The 18,948-nt window shown below is 34.6% G+C and overlaps 3 protein-coding genes across 4 annotated transcripts; 1 reads left to right on the top strand and 2 right to left on the bottom strand.

Moving 5' to 3' along the window:
- Nucleotides 1–401: 401 nt before the first annotated feature.
- On the bottom strand, nt 402–4,911 carry LOC145602849 (type 2 DNA topoisomerase 6 subunit B-like). Its single transcript, XM_081659004.1, has 12 exons — nt 4,879–4,911; nt 4,636–4,744; nt 4,067–4,144; nt 3,921–3,947; nt 3,221–3,329; nt 3,058–3,133; nt 2,785–2,805; nt 2,466–2,659; nt 2,108–2,258; nt 1,440–1,655; nt 1,221–1,349; nt 402–937 (listed from the first exon to the last, which is right to left on the bottom strand). The coding sequence occupies exons 1-12, from the start codon at nt 4,903–4,905 to the stop codon at nt 626–628; spliced, it is 1,449 nt and encodes a 482-aa protein (XP_081515130.1). The 5' UTR covers nt 4,906–4,911; the 3' UTR covers nt 402–625.
- Nucleotides 4,912–6,985: 2,074 nt separating this feature from the next.
- LOC145600900 (pantothenate kinase 1-like) lies at nt 6,986–16,111 on the top strand. The gene is made up of 10 exons (XM_081656764.1): nt 6,986–7,317; nt 9,008–9,214; nt 10,068–10,114; nt 10,737–10,853; nt 11,805–11,924; nt 12,102–12,196; nt 12,461–12,554; nt 14,371–14,502; nt 14,852–14,964; nt 15,756–16,111. The coding sequence occupies exons 1-10, from the start codon at nt 7,212–7,214 to the stop codon at nt 15,901–15,903; spliced, it is 1,179 nt and encodes a 392-aa protein (XP_081512890.1). The 5' UTR covers nt 6,986–7,211; the 3' UTR covers nt 15,904–16,111.
- Nucleotides 16,112–16,228: 117 nt separating this feature from the next.
- LOC145600901 (uncharacterized) lies at nt 16,229–18,948 on the bottom strand. 2 transcript variants are annotated; one of them, XM_081656765.1, is made up of 6 exons: nt 18,752–18,948; nt 18,185–18,316; nt 17,785–17,955; nt 17,426–17,548; nt 17,111–17,254; nt 16,229–16,982 (listed from the first exon to the last, which is right to left on the bottom strand). In XM_081656765.1, exons 2-6 carry the CDS (start codon nt 18,308–18,310, stop codon nt 16,545–16,547), a joined length of 1,002 nt encoding a protein of 333 aa, XP_081512891.1. In that variant the 5' UTR covers nt 18,311–18,316; nt 18,752–18,948; the 3' UTR covers nt 16,229–16,544. The 2 variants fall into 2 exon arrangements, with proteins under 2 accessions (XP_081512891.1, XP_081512892.1); XM_081656766.1 differs by lacking the exon at nt 18,752–18,948 and adding an exon at nt 18,597–18,615.

The following is an 18,948-nucleotide window of genomic DNA, read 5'->3' as shown; positions in this document are numbered from 1 at the left end:
TTTGTGCAGTTGCCCAGTTCCCACATCTCATTGCTTACCACTGTTATAAACCATATCTGCTTTGAGGCAACAATACTTGGCTATCTTGCTAAAGCTAACCGTGCCCCATCATCGTGTCTCACATGTATCAAGCACACCCTGTAGGGTGTAGTTTCACACCTCAAAAGTCATCGTCCAAAGAATTCTACTGAATTATTGCTCAAGTTTTGTGCATGATTACATTATTTCTGCATTTCTCTGTTTCAACAAAATTCTCTATTCCGTTCTACATAGGGTTTAAGCTCTAATATTGTATATGCACAAATAGACATTGAAATCCCTTCGAGTCCTTGACATTAGTCCAGACATTTGCAGTTCAGAAATATTGAAATGTACATCCGTACAGGTAGCTTAGATAACTACTTCCATTACGTACTATACGTTGAATGTATGAGATGTGTTGCATATCACACCACATAGATATCATACTTGTATTTCATCTAATCTAAACGAAGATAAGAGACTTCTTTAAACATAGTACCTAATTCTATTGAAGTTCAAAAGATGCAACATAAAATCTAAATTACTGAGAATCCTAGACAATAATAGATGTGAAAAGTTATAAAATACTAAATATCATAGATGATTAGAAATCCATCAAATTGCAGCCATCTTCCTCACCATCATCGTATTCATCCATGTATTCTGGTTCTTGGAGATGATCATCTCCGAAAAGAAATGGTGCAGCTGCTCTGCATCTCAACTTTGGTGGCTTCCTATCATTCATGTCAATGGCAGACATAATCTTTTCTTTTATGCACTTCTCTATGGCTTCTTCTTCAATGTTGCCCATCTGCATGCCAAGGAGACTGAAACATTCACTTTGAAAGTTGGTGTCATCTGAGGAAAGAATCAAGCCAGCAACGCTTTTTGCAAGATCAGGGGCATGATTGTGGATCTGAGAAACAAAATAGAAGACTAATTGTGAGATTGTGTACAAGTAGAAACACGAGGTTCATTCAGCATGCCACCAGTAATTGTAATTTTTAGCTTTGCTTTTGTTCCAGAAATATGTGATGCTATATATGGTTAGCAACTGCTCTCATTAGATAACATTGAGTAAATCCACTTTTATGTCAGTAATACTGGATCAAAATTTAGTCATACAATTATACAAACATGTTTTTGGCTGCTATTAGAAAAAAAGTAGATCCAACAGTCAGGAGTGTTTGTGAAGGTACCTTGAGAGCATGGTCACTAAGAAGAGCTCCAGTATACCTTTCCTTCAAATCATCGAGCGCAAGACTAATGGCTTCCTTCACAAGCTTTGTCTCGAGTTGAGTTCCTTGCCTTAATGGTGGTACTTTTGCCTTGGAAAGAAAGTCAAGAAACAACTGTATAAAACATGCATGCATGTAGCTTCTGATTACTAAAGCCTAACATAACAACAAAAGTGCAACATATATTGCTTGTAATGGATATTGCTTATTATAACAATGAAGGGCAATGTCGATATGAGTATATGGTGGCAAGTTCTCCCATTCAAGTAATAGAGAGTTCTCTTCATCTGCAATACTTCTAGGAGTCAGTCCGTAGTTACTCCACTTGATGCTTTTTAATGCTTTGGAAGCTGACTGATGGATTGAGCATGTCGAGAAGTCTCTGAAATATAGAACCTGTCAAAGACTTCGTGTTAGATAAATGTTGTTGTAAACCCATATTGCATTCAGCTCATAAGCCTAGACATACATACTTCTTTGTATCCACTACAAAATTACTTAAATTCTTCTCTGACAGAGCAATAGTGATTTTGTATTGATGTGTGAAACAGAAATTTCTGATCATGCTTTCCATGATGTTTCAAAGTACATGTATCAGAAATTAGTAATATTTGACATTTGTAATGCAGCTGGACATCTATGAAATGTAATTGAAGGATTATTTACTCATAAAAGTGTGTGCTAGTTAGGAAACAACAGACAAACTTCAACAACCATAACAAAGTGTAAAACCAGATCAAAACTTCAAGATTTACGCTTAGGAACTCCATGAGAGATTTCATCAGGTCATTGCAAGCACAGTAAGAATCTCTAATACTACGTAGGTTTCATCCAACACAGAAACTGACCTCTGTTTTTGGCTCAAAAGCCTTCAAACATGATGGATTTGATGAATCCAATAGCTCAGTTTCACTGATTACAATTACAACTTCCACAGAAAATGCATCATTACCGTGCTTCTGTCTGCATGCTTGTCCATTACCCACCTTCAGGTTATCCCTGAGAAAAAAGAGAAGCACAATTTACCATTACAGAAATACAGAACACACACACACAGACACACACCCGGGGAAAAAAAAAAGGTCTTGTTATATACTAATTTCCACTTGTGTTATTTCTTTTCCCCTTTTGTTGAAAAGATGGAGAGCCCATATCCTATTTGATTATAATGGAAGGACCATAGCATGCACAGAAATATTTGTTCACCTGCTAGAAAAGCAAGACAGACACTTTTCACTTAATTTTCTATGTTTACAAACATAGTCCTCAAGCCCGAATGCTAGCTGTAGTACATTTGATGATTCTGAATCAGGTGATGTCAACTCAGTAGCCAGAACCGCATTTTCATGTTGTAATCCATGTTCATCATGTGATTCAGCCACCAGCTCAATTGCTATGTTCTGGGGGGCAAGACAGAAATAAGTACTAGTTTTTAGTTTTCCTATTAAATTATTACAAACAGCAGAATTTTCTATCGTAATGTCTTAAGCTGTTCTAAATACAGAGAAAATGGAGTTGAACTTACATTTATCTTCAGAATAACCATCTGCAGAAACAAGTGAAATATAAGTCTTTATGTGAAGAAGAAAAAGGGCAAGCAGATAAACATGCTTCCAAAGTCAATTTGAGTGAAGGATGAAGCCAAGCTGAAGAATTTTTAGAATCTCTAGGAAAATTATCCTATAAATTTTTATTAAAGACCCAAATCATATCATTCATGATAGCAATGATACAAGAAATTGTCAATCATTTGGAGTTAACTATAAACACATGAAGACTTCACGGAAATGCAGTGTACCTTTTTCAGAAAGTAAGTCATATCTGCCAATATTACTTCCATCTCCTCAGTAGAAGTCATAGACACTTCAGTTCCACTGAGGAAGAGGAGAATTAATAGAAATATGATTCACCAAACCATGTATACAAATAGGGAAATTAGAGTTTTTGGCTGATAAGCAGACCTGAAAATGGCATTTTTCTTTGGGCTTGAAGGGAGCTTAGTTAACTTTCTGTTAGGAGCGCTTTCTTTTAGGTTTACCTTGTAATGGTAAAGCTCGAAATCACCAAGGCCTGCAGATATGGCCATTAATAACTACATGCTGCTGGCAGAGAAACGGCAATTTATTTGGCATAAAATAATAATCCTAATAGTTAGGCTACATCTCAGAATTATATGAAGATTATTGCCATTTTAAAACACTAGCATACATTTGATACAGCCAACTAAACTCTTAATCCCTTTCTTTTCCAGTTATCCTGATTTTTTTCCTCAAGGTGTCTATACTTTCCACAGCTGTTCAACGAAGAGCTTTGTGATAATGGGTGCAGAAACAAGAGGCAAAGAACCCAAGAGTTTCTTCCTCTAAAAGTAGTGAAATCTTAGAGAAAATGTCACAATCTCATTGCTTTGTAGTGGAATACACATATTACATACAACTATACAAGTTCAAAGTAAGGAAGCCGTGAATTATTATGCCAAGTTCATCTCCTCACTTCCTCAGAAGTAGGAAACACAGAAGAGAAAACTTTCAGTTGGCTATTTCCACAAAACTCAAGCCAGTATCTTGAAAACTCTAACAATAACAAAGGAACAGCTGGAAATCATCATCAGACAATATCGAGCAGAAACTGAATAGAAATGTTTAAATGAGTTAAACTTACTCGTGGTTGTGACGGAAAGCATACCATCTGCATTATAACACAAACGGAACCAAATGAGCAACCATAAGTAGACATGAACATCAAACATCAATATCAGTAAGGCCCGTGCCTCGGACAGATTCAGTAAGGTAGTTCATGATACTCACCCCACTGGGATAACCCATTATAGCCTAATTTTAAGTCCTGGAATTCCTTCAAGCAACTTCCAGCTCCAGTATCAGAAACTGCCAACAAACAGATAATTAAAAGAAAACTAACTTCCCACCAAATTCGGCTCATCATAATCTTATTACAACCATTAGTTAGAGGGAAAAAAAAAAAAAAAGTATAAAATAAATTGCATTAATAAACCCTCAAAAGCAAGTGTATTATGGTTTAATCTTTCTATTCGAGGGTAAGCTCAAGTGATTAAAGCTTCCCTCCCGATTCCAGGTAATCATGGGATCAATTCTCATCACTCGCCCTTGTGGCTTATCTAAACACCAAAAAATTGTTTCTATTCTGACCATGAAAAATTATAAGTTCATTATACAACCAATATCATAGACTTTGAGATCCTAAAATTGGCCGCAACACACGGAACGAGCCAGTAATTGAACAAATACTTTCACATCCATTTAATTTCACTTAGTTATATAATGAGCACAAAAACAAACAATTGGAGAGCATAACAATCACAATATTATAAGCAATTACACAAAGAGAGAAATTATACTTGAGATTTGAGTGAGGAAAGAATTGGAATTCGTGATTCGTCTGACAAACACAGATAATCGGCATGGATCTCCGGATAATCGACATCTTTGGATTGCAAGTGAAATCAACTGCAGAAATTTGAAAATCAAACCAAAATAATGAAATTTATTTGGAGAGTTTGATTTGGAGAAACAAAAATGAAGTTTAGAGCTTAATTGATAAGTGAGATGGAGGAATTACTTCGCCATTAACAAAATTATACCTGTTTGCAGAGATTCGTCACCTCCATTAGTGCACCTACCAAAGTGATGGATTTCGCGCCCTAAATTTATTTTGCCAAACACAAGTTTATTTTTTCAGATGGAAATGGTTAGTGTACACTGTCTATTACTCCTTTTTTTTTATTTTATTTTATTTTTCTTAATGCATCAGTTTGACCGGCACATTTGCCGAGACGTTACTTTGACCATAAATATCATTAATTGTGTTTAAGTAAAAATTATATTATGAAACTAGACATTATGACGAATCTAATGATATATAATATACTAACATTTATTCATTTTTTAGAGGTGAAAAAATTAAGTCAACCATGATATGTGAATAGTGCAATTGTCAAAGTGATGCATATAAAAAAAAACGGAGGGAGTAGTATATAACTAGGTTAGAACCCCGTGCGTTGCACGGTTTATATAAAACCTATTTTTAATTTGTACATTTTAAAAATAAATCGCTATTATACATGTTTATATATAAGAATTACATATAATTTGTAGTTTTAGGGTTTTTTTATTTTTATCAAAATTATGATATAGTATCTGTTCAATGTTGTCTAATTCATAGTTCAATGTAGGAGGTCATTTATTAGTGTACTATTTAAAACTGTTTCAATTTCTTAAGATAAATTGATAGGTTTTAGTTGTAATGTAGAAGCTTCCAATATTTAAATTTCAAAAATGTTAAATATGTAACTCTAAAAAATGACATCATCATTGCATTTAGGCGGGAAATTTTTTATTGAGAAAGCGACACGTGAGCAATGGTAACGTCGGCAACTTTTGTTTTAGTAATAGTTAATAGATTACACTTTGTTTCTGAAAATTCGACTCACACTATTTATGTGGTTAATATACAATAATTTTTTTGCATGTGAGATCTTATTAGATTCCCCTAAATATTAGGAGTATGAATTTATAGAATTAAAACTTTTTATAATTTTCACCTATACATAGACAAAGATATTTATCGTCAAATATGTTTATTGTAGACCGCACAAATACAAAATAAGTCAAACTTTCAAGAATTTTAAGGGTGATATAAATCATCTTTGCAATGAACTATTCATCGACAAAGATTCAAATGATGATGAGTTGATGGTACATCACAATTTGACAATGAGAAAATGATGGATGATGTCCTAACAACCTATTCACTATATAATAACGCATAAGTCATCTTTGACCTATGTAAAATCCTTATGCCCATATTAAAATTATAACCAACTAATCTCATACATTCCCAATAATATGAATATATAATTCAGTTGAAATACATTACCATTGAAAATTTATGTACTTAGAGCCTATTCACTTCAACTTAATTTCAGTTCAGCATCAATCAGTTCAGCTCAATTCAGTTCAATTAAGCTCCAATCAGTTCAATTCAGTTTAGTTCAGCTCCTAATTTCCTTCTCTCATAAAAGATTCATTTCAGCTCAATTCAGTTCAGTTCAGTTCAATTCAGTTCAGTTCAACTCCAATCAGTTCAATTCAGTTCAATTCACACGTTTATATATTTTATTCAACACATTAAAGTAACCATACAATTTACCAATATCATAATCGTGCACCATTTGACTTGCCCTCCTTTTCTCCCAAGTTCGTATGAAAAAGAAATGGTACTCCATCTAACTATTTCAAAACAAATCTAGTACTAAGTATATTTTTAATGTATACATATCTCCAAGTCCAATAAATACGGAGTAATACCAAGCTAAGCTTGGTCTAATGGGAAAGATTGCACCTTCCAACCTTGAGGTTGATGGTTCAATCTCTACCAGAGACACTTTAAATATGGGGATCCCTTACCCTTACTCTCAAAGTGTTTGACCTACAAATACCGTACTAAAAACCGTGAGGGTTAAGGTATGGTCAGGATTCACCTTGTCATATTGTCCAATGCTCCAATAGTGAACAATTCCGATTTCCAAAATGACACATTTAACCCGAAAAAAGTCGTTGAAGAATGAAATGAGAGAAATGGCAGCCCATAAAAAACATATTTCCACGTGGGCCACGAGTCGTACAACTATCATCAATTTTTCCAACAAATAAATATATATATTCTCAAATTAATTTTATCACTCTCCTAATTCTACACATTTTCTACTCAAATTTATCCCACCAAATCTAATTTCTATCTAACATTTAATTTTGGAATTAATTTCATAATTTCACTTGGGATAAGTTAGGGATTAGTTAGATTGAAGTTGGGGGATAGAAGTTGGAAGATCGCATAATTTAATCAATTTTCTTCTTCAAATTCATCATCAAATTAAATTGAGGAAGAACAAAAGAGAGAGTTTTGACACTTTTAATGGAGGATCAAAGTTGCAGAAGCGTCGAAATTGAAGGAAATTCAACTTGTAATTCTGAGCTCGATTCTTATGATCATAATTCTCCTTGGGCTCTTGATATTGGAGGTTTCTCTCTTTTCTCTTACTATGATTATTTATTTATTTAATTTTTGTCGTAATTCGATTATATTTTAACGTTGAAAACTAAGATTATTTAGTTTTGATGCTTCAATAATTGCTAATTACTGAATTATTATTATTCTGGGATTAATATAATATTTTGTTTATAAGAATATTGTGATGAACTGGTAAATGGGTTTCTTTGGATTATGTTGATGTGATTTGATTGCTCTGAGTCATCCCATGTGAGCTGTTGATCATGAGTATAAGTGTAGAAATTGTTAATTAGAGCATAATTTAGTTTCTAGTAACAAAAATAGCTGAACTTTAAGCATAATAAAATAAATTAAGTTTAACAAAAATGAGTTAAATTTAGCAAAAATAGTTCACATTTTGCAAGATTGGGATTAAGTTTACAAAAATTAATTGAGGAGGAGAATATGGCTAAGTTGGCTAGCATCCTAGAGTTATTACTTTGGCCGATGGGGTTTAATGAAGTATTAAGTTATGATAGGATAAATTCAGGAAACATAGGTTCATATGAGGACTCGAGTTCAAGTAAGTTTAATTCAATTCGAGTCTTATAAGTGAAAATCATGTGAATAAATCAGATACGTAATTATATATTAATATGGATTATGTTTTTGTTATGTAATAAAGTTGAAAATGAAAATATCTAGTTAGACCTTTTTAAAGGAAAAAGATTTGGATCTGTCGCCCCTTAATAACAAATTAATGACGCATTTGGTTTACCTATTGGAATGGTATTGGTATTGGTTACTTCTCAATTATTTGGTTCGTATATGGAATGGGATCACTTGTACTTTTTCTTTGGTTCGTTTTGACTGGCCAAATATTGAAATTATAATATGGTTTCTTTAAGATGTTGTAATCACTCTAAAGCACAATAATACATATCAAAGGCAAAACAATCATAAAGAAAAATACAATGGAAGCAAATATGACAACAAGAAAAGGACCTCTTTGGTTCAATGCTTTTCAAAAGCAATCTGGAACTCTGGATGGCCAAGTACTTAAATTTTATAACTTTAGGCGAAAATTCCAAATTTCCACCCTGAATGTACAATTATCAAATTCAAATAAAATATAGATTTGGAAAACAAATTGGGAAGATGATCCGTGACCAGGGGAGAGAAAAAGGGTGATTAGTGAATGATATAGGCAGCAGCTTTTCATTTTGTACTACTGACTTCTGAGGGTAAAGGTAATTGATACCACTTAGTTTGAAAGGGTAACAAATCGAGGGTATTGCTTACCTTTTTGAAACAGAATAAATTGGTACATTTACTCAACCAATTATTGTTTGCTAGTAATTATTAATCATACACTAAGTAGGTTAAGACCAAAATGAGACGTTTGATTGGGTCTAGTCATAATCCAACCTGTTGTTTACTAGTGATTATGGCTTCACAACTTCGTTGACAAGTAGTTCTTGTCATATTTTAGGGTGTTTGTCCTTCATTTTGAAACGAAATTGATTGATGGTCTAAAAGGTAATTTCCGACGGTTGTGGTTGACTTAATTAATTATTCCTTGGAGCTGTCTTTGCTACTTTTCTCAAGATATTTTCACTTTATTTGGAAATCAATCTGTTGCTGGCTGTCGTTCATCATTAGTAATTTGAATGTGTGTGGCTTTAACGTAATCACTCCTGATGCCCTACCTGTTTTTGTAGGTACCCTTATCAAGTTGGTTTATTTTTCAAGAAAAGACAGCAGTTTGGAGAGTGTTGGAAACAGTGTCCAAGTGGAGGAGGTTGGACTTGTAACTGGTTCCAAGAAATATCCTATCCTTGACGGAAAGCTCCATTTTGCAAAGTTTCAGACCAGCAAAATAAATGAGTGCCTGGACTTCATCGAATCGAAGCTCCTTCATGGCAGCTGTATGATACTGTTTCCTTTAGCAAACCTTGTCTATATATCACTTTTGCTTGTTCTTCAATTTGTTATTTGTGTATGCTTGTAGCTTGACGAACTTTCTGTCGAAGCTGGTCAGTAGTTATAAATCTTCTGTGCATTGATTGAATTAGATGTCTGAAGGTGTCCTTAAAGGCAGACCTGGCATTGAGCCAAGCTAAACTTGGATTATGCTCAGCTAAACTTGAAGTCTACAATACATTCTCTTGGGTTTTATTCCAAGTCTTTCCCATGGAAAATTGGCAAGGGTAATTGTTTGGGGTCAGTGGAGTAATTTTGTTTTGTATTTTCATGTATGGCAGTGCATTTCTAAGTTAGTTGATGTCCAAGAACTAATTTAGAAAATCTACCAGAACTCGTATATGCTATATCCTTATGTAACTTTTGGACCTCATGAAAGTGCATTAAATTCACTTAATGGAGTGGCCAGTACTAGTAACATATGTCAAAACCCATCTATTTCTGATTTCCATCCTTACTCATACTATCGTGAATGACAAACTTGTGAGTAGATCCTTAAGGACTCTACAAACTATTTATGCCTAGAGTACTGACTTTAGTAAATGATATTTCTCTTCTCCCTGAAAAAGCTGTAGTCCATCATATATGATTCACAAATTAATTTTATTAATCTGGTTTAGAGCTACCCATTTGTGGTGTCTTTTTAAACTACTTGTATGATCACAAACTAATTTTATGTTAGAACTAATTTTCCGGCATATAGAGCAACTTCTTTTCTAGGTTCTTCTTTATGTGCTCTGCTAGCCTGAGCAAGTTGTTATATTTGACCAAAGTTCTAACATATTGAGGTGAATCTAGGTTGCAGTCATCAAGAGGTTTCAGACAAAAAAAATTTGTTAATCAAGGTAAGGATGTTTTTCTTCATCTCTCTCTCTATATTTCCCTTGTTTTTGCTGAAATTCTTATGTTTGTGGATGGTTAAGCTATTCTCTTCCTGAAATGCAGCTCAATGCTATATTTTCCACTAGGTTATATAAGTATAGACTTGAAGGCTATATGACAAAATTCTTTAATGAACAACCTAATAAGTAGCAATCTAGCATTATTGCGGTATCTTGTGCTTTTTGCAGTTCATAATTTTCACTCAATAAATGGCTTTATGGACTTTAAGGCCATGTTTACTTTTTCTATAAATCCCTTATTTCAACCTATTTTTAGTTGAATTATAAATTAGGTAGCCTTTGTCTGAATTTATTTGAACTTGAACTCATTAATAAATTAAAAATACGTTTCTGCAACGTATTATCAATTAAAGACCATATTGCAACAGGCATGCTTTATAAACCAACAGTTTATCCCTAAAACAACGTGCAGGCGTGCAGCATCCGTATGAGCCTGTCAAATATACATTAAAAAAAAAAAATTATTAATTGACAATGAGACATGTTTCCGATTTGTATTTCCCACTAAATAGCTTTTTCTCAGTTATGCTGTGAAACTATGCTAACTGTTTATTGTTGTTTGCAGGCCACTGGAGGCGGGGCCTATAAATATGCTGATCTTTTTAAAGAGAAGTTTGGAATCAGGCTTGACAAAGAGGATGAGATGGACTCTCTTGTGGCTGGTGCTAATTTTTTGCTAAAGGTGAGGATTAGTGTATGTGATAAGCTGATACTATTAATGATATGCACTGTCACAAAACAACTGCTTTGTGTGGCATTTCCCTTTTTCTTTTCTCTTCTGCTTATCTATAGTGACAGGGGCTAAGCCCTGAAATTAGGTTTTATGGCTTTTACCACTCTATATAGATGAGCTAAGGCCTCAATGTTTTTCTCAATGAGAGAAATCAAGGGGTGGAAGTAGTGTTTGTCCCTGGGTAAGATGAGGACCTGAATATTGGCTGATTAGTTTTAACTGGATAGAATTGAGCAAATTTTTTTGTTATCAAGGTGTAACGCTAACTGGTTGTCCCAATCAGCCAGTATGGGGTTGTTACTAAGTTTACAACTGATTAGCTAATGCAGGCTGATACAACCAATATGGGCTCTTTAAAAAACATGACAGGCAAACTTGTCATTTGACAATGAGAAATTAAATTTCCGTGATCCACAACTGATTGCATGACCACGACTGGGCTTTTAATGTTGTTCCTTCTTGTGCCATATAGATTATGGCTAGTTTTCATATTTCCTGCTGTCATGATGCACATTATTCTCTACGTATTCCCTGCATTTTTGCTTAGACTCTTTTGCAAGAACAAACATCCTTAAAAGCTCACTTGTCTGTAGTCTTCAAAATTATTTTTTTATTGAATAATTTTATCTTGTTTTTTCAATGAATTAAGTATAGAATATGATATATGTGGACTAAGAGACTAATAATGGAGAAAATGTTTTCGTAAAGTATGAATATGATTATACGTTAAGTAGCTTGTATTTTTGTCCTCCTTGTAATGTATTTTACTTTACACTTATACTGGACATCATCTAAATTATCTGACATGAGCCTTAGGTCTGTTTTAAGCTATACATTAGTTGTTTCCTGTACTCTTAAATTGTACCACTGTGTTAAGGTATTGTAGCTGTACTTTGATAGGCAGTCCCTTGTGAAGCTTTCACGTACATGGAGGGTCGGAAAGATTTTGTGCAGATTGATGCCAGTGATTTATTTCCTTATCTCCTTGTCAGCATAGGCTCTGGAGTTAGTATGATTAAGGTAATAATCATACTGTAAATATCTTTGCTGATATATTCTGAATTAAATATTGTATTTTTAAGTGGGGAACAGTTTTCAGTTTCCTCATCTGTTTTTTCTCACTTTTCTGTTTGTAACTTGTTAACAATCAGCTGCAGTTTCCTGCTTCTATATTTAAGTATCATATTTCTTATGTAGGTTGATGGGGATGGAAAATTTGAGCGAGTTAGTGGGACAAGTTTAGGTGGTGGCACCCTTTTGGGTATGGGAATGCTTTTAACAAATTGCCAAAGGTAATCATGAGATTCATATAGTCGCACATCTTTTTTAAAAAAAACTTGTTGGCTGTTTCACCTATCATGTATACTGTGCCTATTATTAGAGGATCCTTCTGTACACTGGTAAATGTGGTGAGTGTTTTGTAAATATTCGTGGGATCACGGTGAGATACTGAGATGTTTGAAAATTTGCTCGATATATAATTAAATGCTTTGGTTTCGGTATAATCTATGTTTTGGTTACTTGATTAGCTGAATACAATTTTCTACAATTTCTAGCTTTGACGAGTTCCTGGAGTTGAGCCACAAGGGAGACAATAGAAATATTGACATGCTTGTCAGAGACATTTATGGAGTAACTGGCTATTCTAAGGTCTGTTAATCTAATACTTGATATACATGTAGTATGCTCATAATCATATTTGGACTTATCCTTTCAAGTTTGGCTTGAATATTTGGATTTTCATAGCTGGCTGAGTACGAATGATTTACATTATCCATGATTAGGATTTCAATGGAAAAATATGTAGTCACCTTTATCCTGAACTAGTTGATACTATTCTTTTCGTGAATATGCTATGATTTTGATCTATATATTAAGAATTATTGTAGATTGCCTGAGCTATTATTAGATCTCTTTTGGCACTTATTGTTGCTGAGTGTTAGGAATGAGACTTTAGAATTTTGGTAGTTCCTCTGCCGACCAACTGATTGAATGAACGCATAGGTTTGGACCTATACCCTTACCGAGTATGGAAAGGGGTGGTACAGTAGATCCTTCCTAAATATTCTACATATTAATTTACTTCATTATGTTCATATATCTTTTGACATATTAATTAGGAAAAATACACTTTAATAATCCCAACTATTGCCGATTTACCTACAACAATCCCAACTAAGGTTTATTTTTTAACAATCCTAACTATGCACCCAGTTTTCCTCCAACAGACCCATCTGGTCAACACCAAGTCAATGACTTGCTGTAACAGGTAACCAATACACGTGTCAGCATGTGATTGGTCTAAATTAAAAAATTAAAAAAAATAAAATAAAAAAAACAAATAATCCTCACAGCCACCACCCCTCCCTTACGCCACCACGAAACACTAGGGGCAACCCCCAACCCGTCGGGAAATGGCCGGCCATCTCCCCCGACCCTCGAAAATGGCCGGCCGGCCCTTCCCAACCACAAAAATCACCGTCGCCGGCCCATTCCCACCCCCAAACCACCGAATTCGACCTCTAAAAACTCCCATTCCCAAACCACTGAAATCGACCCTTGAAAACAACCTTCCCACCATAAAAAACGACCGTCCTCCCTTCCCCAACCCCCTAATTCACCCCCCTAGGCGGTTTCGACTTTCGAGGGTGTAGGAAGGGAGGAGGAGCGACATTGATTGTTTTTTTTTTTGTTTTTTTTTTCCGGCAAAAGGGGAGCGAAGGGAGGAGAATGGTTTAGGGGATGAGATGGTTCGAATGTGTGTTCTTTGGGGGTTGGGAGGGCCGGCCGGCCATTTTAGAGGGGTTAGGGAGGTAGCCGGCCGGTGGTTTTGAGGGTTGTCTTAGGGTTTCACGGTGGGTGAAGGGAGGAGGGGGTGGCTGCCTGGCTGGGTTGGTTGATTCGATTTTTTTTTTTTTTTTGAAGGTGATTCGATTTCTCTTTTTTTTTTAAAATTTTTTTAAATTAAGCCAATCATGTGATGACATGTGGCACTTAAAAAACAAAAAAAAAAAATTTTACCCTTTCATCAGGTAACCGGTTTTTGGGACTGCTGGAGGAAAACTGGGTGCATAGTTAGGATTGTTAAAAAATAAACTTTAGTTGGGATTGTTGTAGGTAAATTGGCAATAGTTGGGATTATTTAAGTGTATTTTTCCTATTAATTAAATTGGGAATTTTCTGGTTTAGTGGGGAAGATCAATTTGTAATTGCAAAAATAAAGTAACCTGGGAGGATGAGTTTGTAACTGCAAAAATTAATTAATATGGAGTATTATCCATATGTCACTGAAAAAACTTTCTCAATTTTAGTTGTGGGAGTGTTGTTGTTGTAGTTGCCCTATATATAATTTGAATGGAAATACTAGTAAAAAGTTAAACATGCGAAAGGCTTGACTTGAGTTTCTTACTGCCTTTTCTCTTTTCTCTTTTTGATGGCTGAATATCTGTTCATCTAACCATGACAGCTTGGATTGTCAGCAACAACAATAGCGTCTAGTTTTGGCAAGGTTAGTTTTGATAATAAAGAGTTGACGGATTATAAAAAGGAGGACCTTGCCCGATCTCTTTTACGGATGATTTCAAACAACGTTGCACAGGTAAACTTGTCTAAGATGCAATTTTCCTTACATCAGTCTGAAGTTTTGTTTGTTCAATCTGAATTCTTTGGAATAGCTTTTATAATGTTGGAATTATTATTTACTAGATTTTAATTAATGGCCTTGGGATGTTTGACATTCTTTATACTTATTTTTTATTTTTCCATACATAATTCATAAATTAAAATTTTGATAGATGTGAGCTTGTAGTTTTTTTTTATTAATAGCTCAAATATAGAAATTTCATTAAATTTACCAGCTTTGGCTACTTGTTTCTTTGGTACTATAGTGATTGATAGAAGCTTACTACCAGTTATATTTATTCCTTTTTTTTTTTTTTGCCTTATAGATTGCCTACTTGAATGCGGGGCATGGGCAACTAAAACGGATAATCTTTGGAGGATTTTTTACTCGCGGTCATGAATATATTATGGAAACAATATCCGATGGAGTTCAATACTGGTTGGTGACAAAAATGCCTTTCGCTCAATCTAGATTTTGCTTGTTCGATGGTGTCTTTTGTGTTGATTTTTCTTTTCATCAAATTATTGTGTGTTGATGGCATCAAAACATTTGGGATTACATATCTATTCTTTGGGCAGTTTTAGATTTTTGATATATCAGTTGGACAACCACTACTTCCTTTGCCCTTATCTAAACTTATTTTCTCTTGAAATGAATTGCTTCAAGGTGAAGAGAACATACCTATAGGTGTCCTTATTTACAAGCCTCACTTTACCACCTGAATCTAAGCACAATCAGGCCTATTTCTAGAAGTAATTAGTTCATCTCCACAAGTAGCTAGAATCCTGTTAACACGCTATGGACATTCATGACTTCCATGTCCAATCTTTCATGGCCTATATCAACGATCAATTTTGTACAGATTTACTCCATTTTTGTCCAATCCTTGAGATCCATTTCTGGCTTCTCCTTGAGACCAATTAAATATTGCCCCTTTACATCAACTCAAATTGCATGAAAGCAGGTGTGGGATATAGATAATAATTTGAAATTTTGTTGTCTTTACTGTAAAATTTCTGTTATCACAATTTCAGTTCACATTTAGTCATTCAGATAATATTTTCGTGTTAAAAAGCTATAATTAATGTTACTGTAAAGTGTGCTACCTGTAGATATGTTGATTATGATTGTGCAAAATCCTAATATTAGTAATATAAGTTGATGGCTTGATTTGAATTTTGATTGCTGCTTTTTTTGCTGTGATTTCTATTTATGAATTCTCTTTACAGGTCGAAAGGTAAAGCAAAGGCCATGTTTTTGAGGCATGAAGGATTTTTGGGAGCATTGGGTGCATTCAAGAGCTATGAGAAGCATGGTCTTGGTAGCTTAATGGGGCACCATCTAACTGAACAATCGCCTGTAGCATCACCTCGCTGAGATTGAACAAAAGTTGATTGGTCCTTTGCTTGTTGGATCGACAGGCTGTAAGCATCAGTTGGGCATATTGATTAGGTTACAATGAAAATAACCAAAAATTAGTTTTTGGGGTTCCATGTGGCAAACTTTTGCTTGCCTTGTTATTTAGTTATAGCAGTCTTGATCGTGTAACATGCCATTTAGCTGTAATATTCATTTCAACATTCTCATTTGTACATAAAAATATAAAACTTTGATATTCTGGCCTATATAACTCAATAAGGTAATATATTGGCTTTTGAAATTCTAGGGAAATCACCTGTTATAAATGAAGCCCAAACGGAGCTTAGAGGATGCTGCAAAACTATACAATTATATTCTGGCAAATCAGAAGTGTATATAACATATCGGAAACTACTGCCAAGTGCCAAACCTATATACAGGAAATGACTTTAAATCACAGATCTTGGCTCATCTAATCTTAGTTAAACTTAACTTTGCATCTCTCAATAAAGTGTAATCTCTTCTGCTGATTCACAGTACGATCTAATCGTAAGCTCTTCTGCCGATCTACAGTATCCAATCCAATGCTGTTGAATAATGTATCTTATCTACTTTCAACAATACAAACAAGATTGTTTCTAAAGCTAAGAAACATACTCCTACTTCTTTCTGTGAAGCATAGCATTTCTTCTCCGTAAGGCCCATCGTTTCTTAATGTCATGTACTTCATCTATCTTCAATTCATTAGTGATTTCTTGAACTAACTTCTCATCACCATTTGAATATACTGCTGGAGAAATGCCTTTAACCCGTGCAACCTCTTCAAGCAAATAATTCATCAGTGTCTCTGAGGTTTTTGAAGTGATTCCCCTCAGATACCATGAAATAGGAGGGGGAGGTACGATAGCTGGTTGAAGAAGTTGCTCTAGGCTAACCCTCGATCCAATCCTTCCTTTCCCTCCTGTACATGAGCGATACTCTGACAAAGTTTTGGGTTTAAAGGGGGAGCAGATTTTCTCATCCACAAATACCGGCTCTACTCTCCAGCAACCTTCAAACTTCTTCATAAATCCCGTGTTAACCTGCTTGAACCTCATCTAAGAAACCCAAAAAACAGAAAAAAAAAAAAAAAAAAAAAAAAAAAAAATTAAGATTATGTTCTGAGACTGATGACAGTAAGAAAAATTCTAAGACAACAGAGGGTAAAATACAAGTAAAAACTTACAGAGTGATCATCCCTATTTTGATCTACTAAGACATGGACTGATATTGTTCCCGACAACCAAAGGAACTTCCATATAGCTGCTTGCTCCACCTCGACCACTTGTCTAGAGCCTTCATCAACCAACACTTTCCTAGATACGACCTCCTGAAAAGCCCAATTACTTTCATCAATGGAAGCAACTATTGCAGGGCAAATCATAGTTCATTTCATAACATAGTAAGCAAGCTCATAATATAATATTAGAAGTATAAGCAAAATTATCTTCTGCCTATAATTGACCAGTTGTTCTTATCACTGGCATCCCTTACCACTCACCTTTATATTCCTAAAGACTCTCTTGCTGTCAGGGTCAGTGACTATGTTGTACACAGCATCTGGTGGCAACCCAACGTCGAATTCCACGTGCAGGTTGCAAAGTGATCCTTCAGGAACAGTAACCTGTAAGAAAATAAATCATAAGTTGTGACTCAATTGCATATGAGCATATCAACTCACAACACTGAAGGCTGAAGAATTGTAAGACAATCAACTTGTACCGTCAGTTCAGATACAGAAATCTGAGGTAAATTGCTCAAACCACTTGTTTGTTAATTACACACATAAGGATTGCATATATAAAAAGTTCAAATATTGAAAAACATCTAAACTATGAACTCTTCTTTGTCAACTCTCACATTTATTTCAGGTGGTGGACTACCCCAATGAGGATTTGCTCGCCAAAGTTGCAGCTGCTTCTGCAGATCAGCCTCCCAATCAGTCGACGATTTCTCTTCCTTTCTGACAACCTGCTGCTGTTCAAGCACACCCTTTCCTTCCTCTACTTTCCCCTTTTGTCTGAGATGTGACTGTCAAAAAACATTCAGTGTTACACATGAACCGTGATGAAAAAAAAACAGCAAAACCCATTAAACTACATTACAATGTACTTGCAGTAATCTTATTAACACTGAACAACACGTGATTTTGTTACAAACTCTCAACTGACTACCATTTTCGGATATATATTTAATGCTTCGATCAGCTAAACCGACAATACAATTACAAACCGAGTACGAATTCAGCAAAACAACCAACCTTGAAAAAATTCTGCATTCTTTGAGGGGCTTGTGTGAAGAACTTAGGAAATGCAGGATCAATCAGCATAGATTTCTGATTCCTATCAGTAGTTTGGCTTGTTGCACTCATCTTTGTCTCACCCATTATTACCTGAATTTCATCATACACACATACATACTTTATTTTATACAATATACTTTTTGTGAATATAAATTTTCACATGGGAATCACTTATTTAGCAAGCAAACGGTTTCCCATTCCATATCAATGGAATCTCAATTATATCAATAAATTCACTTATTCCAGTTCCACCAAAATTAACATTTGGGTATCAATAAAATCACTCCAAAATCATATAAATCAACTAAATTCAATCAAATTCCACCCTTACTTACAAAACCCAGGTACCATAAAACCAAACTAAACATACCCAGAAACCAAGTTTTGATTAAACAGCTGTAAAGCTTCAATTATATTGGTTGTCATCAATTAATTATTACTAAAAAACAAACAGAAAATATAAAAATAGATTAGAGAGATAAAATTGAAGATAAGGAAGACAAATAGACAATAGAAGTAACTTACTGAATGGATCTTTGTTGATGGCAGAATATACACTTGGAATTATATAATTGAGATAGAGAGAGCAAAATTAAACCCGAAATTCTGAAGAAAAAATTCGTACGTACTTTGTTGCAATTTATGCGGAGTATGATTTTTAGTGACCAATTAGACAACAAAAATGATTTCTTGGAAGATAAATTGGCACGTGTTGTGTATTT

This window comes from Chenopodium album, chromosome 21 (assembly GCF_948465745.1).
Source record: "Chenopodium album chromosome 21, dcCheAlbu1.1, whole genome shotgun sequence".
NCBI classification, from domain to species: Eukaryota; Viridiplantae; Streptophyta; class Magnoliopsida; order Caryophyllales; family Amaranthaceae; genus Chenopodium; species Chenopodium album.
This window is presented reverse-complemented; position numbering and strand designations above follow the sequence as displayed.

Coding starts and splice junctions, on each gene's coding strand:
- LOC145600901 (XM_081656765.1), bottom strand. CDS start 18,310: ATGGGTGAGACAAAGATGAGTGCAACAAGCCAAACTACTGATAGGAAT. Junction 17,956..18,184: donor GAATGCAGAATTTTTTCAAG/GTTGGTTGTTTT, acceptor GTTTTTTGACAG/TCACATCTCAGACAAAAGGG. Junction 16,983..17,110: donor AAAATAGGGATGATCACTCT/GTAAGTTTTTAC, acceptor TGGGTTTCTTAG/ATGAGGTTCAAGCAGGTTAA.
- LOC145600900 (XM_081656764.1), top strand. CDS start 7,212: ATGGAGGATCAAAGTTGCAGAAGCGTCGAAATTGAAGGAAATTCAACT. Junction 11,925..12,101: donor CTGGAGTTAGTATGATTAAG/GTAATAATCATA, acceptor TTTCTTATGTAG/GTTGATGGGGATGGAAAATT. Junction 14,503..14,851: donor TTTCAAACAACGTTGCACAG/GTAAACTTGTCT, acceptor TTTGCCTTATAG/ATTGCCTACTTGAATGCGGG.
- LOC145602849 (XM_081659004.1), bottom strand. CDS start 4,905: ATGGAGGTGACGAATCTCTGCAAACAG. Junction 3,134..3,220: donor AAGAAAAATGCCATTTTCAG/GTCTGCTTATCA, acceptor CCTCTTCCTCAG/TGGAACTGAAGTGTCTATGA. Junction 2,806..3,057: donor TGACTTACTTTCTGAAAAAG/GTACACTGCATT, acceptor TTGTTTCTGCAG/ATGGTTATTCTGAAGATAAA.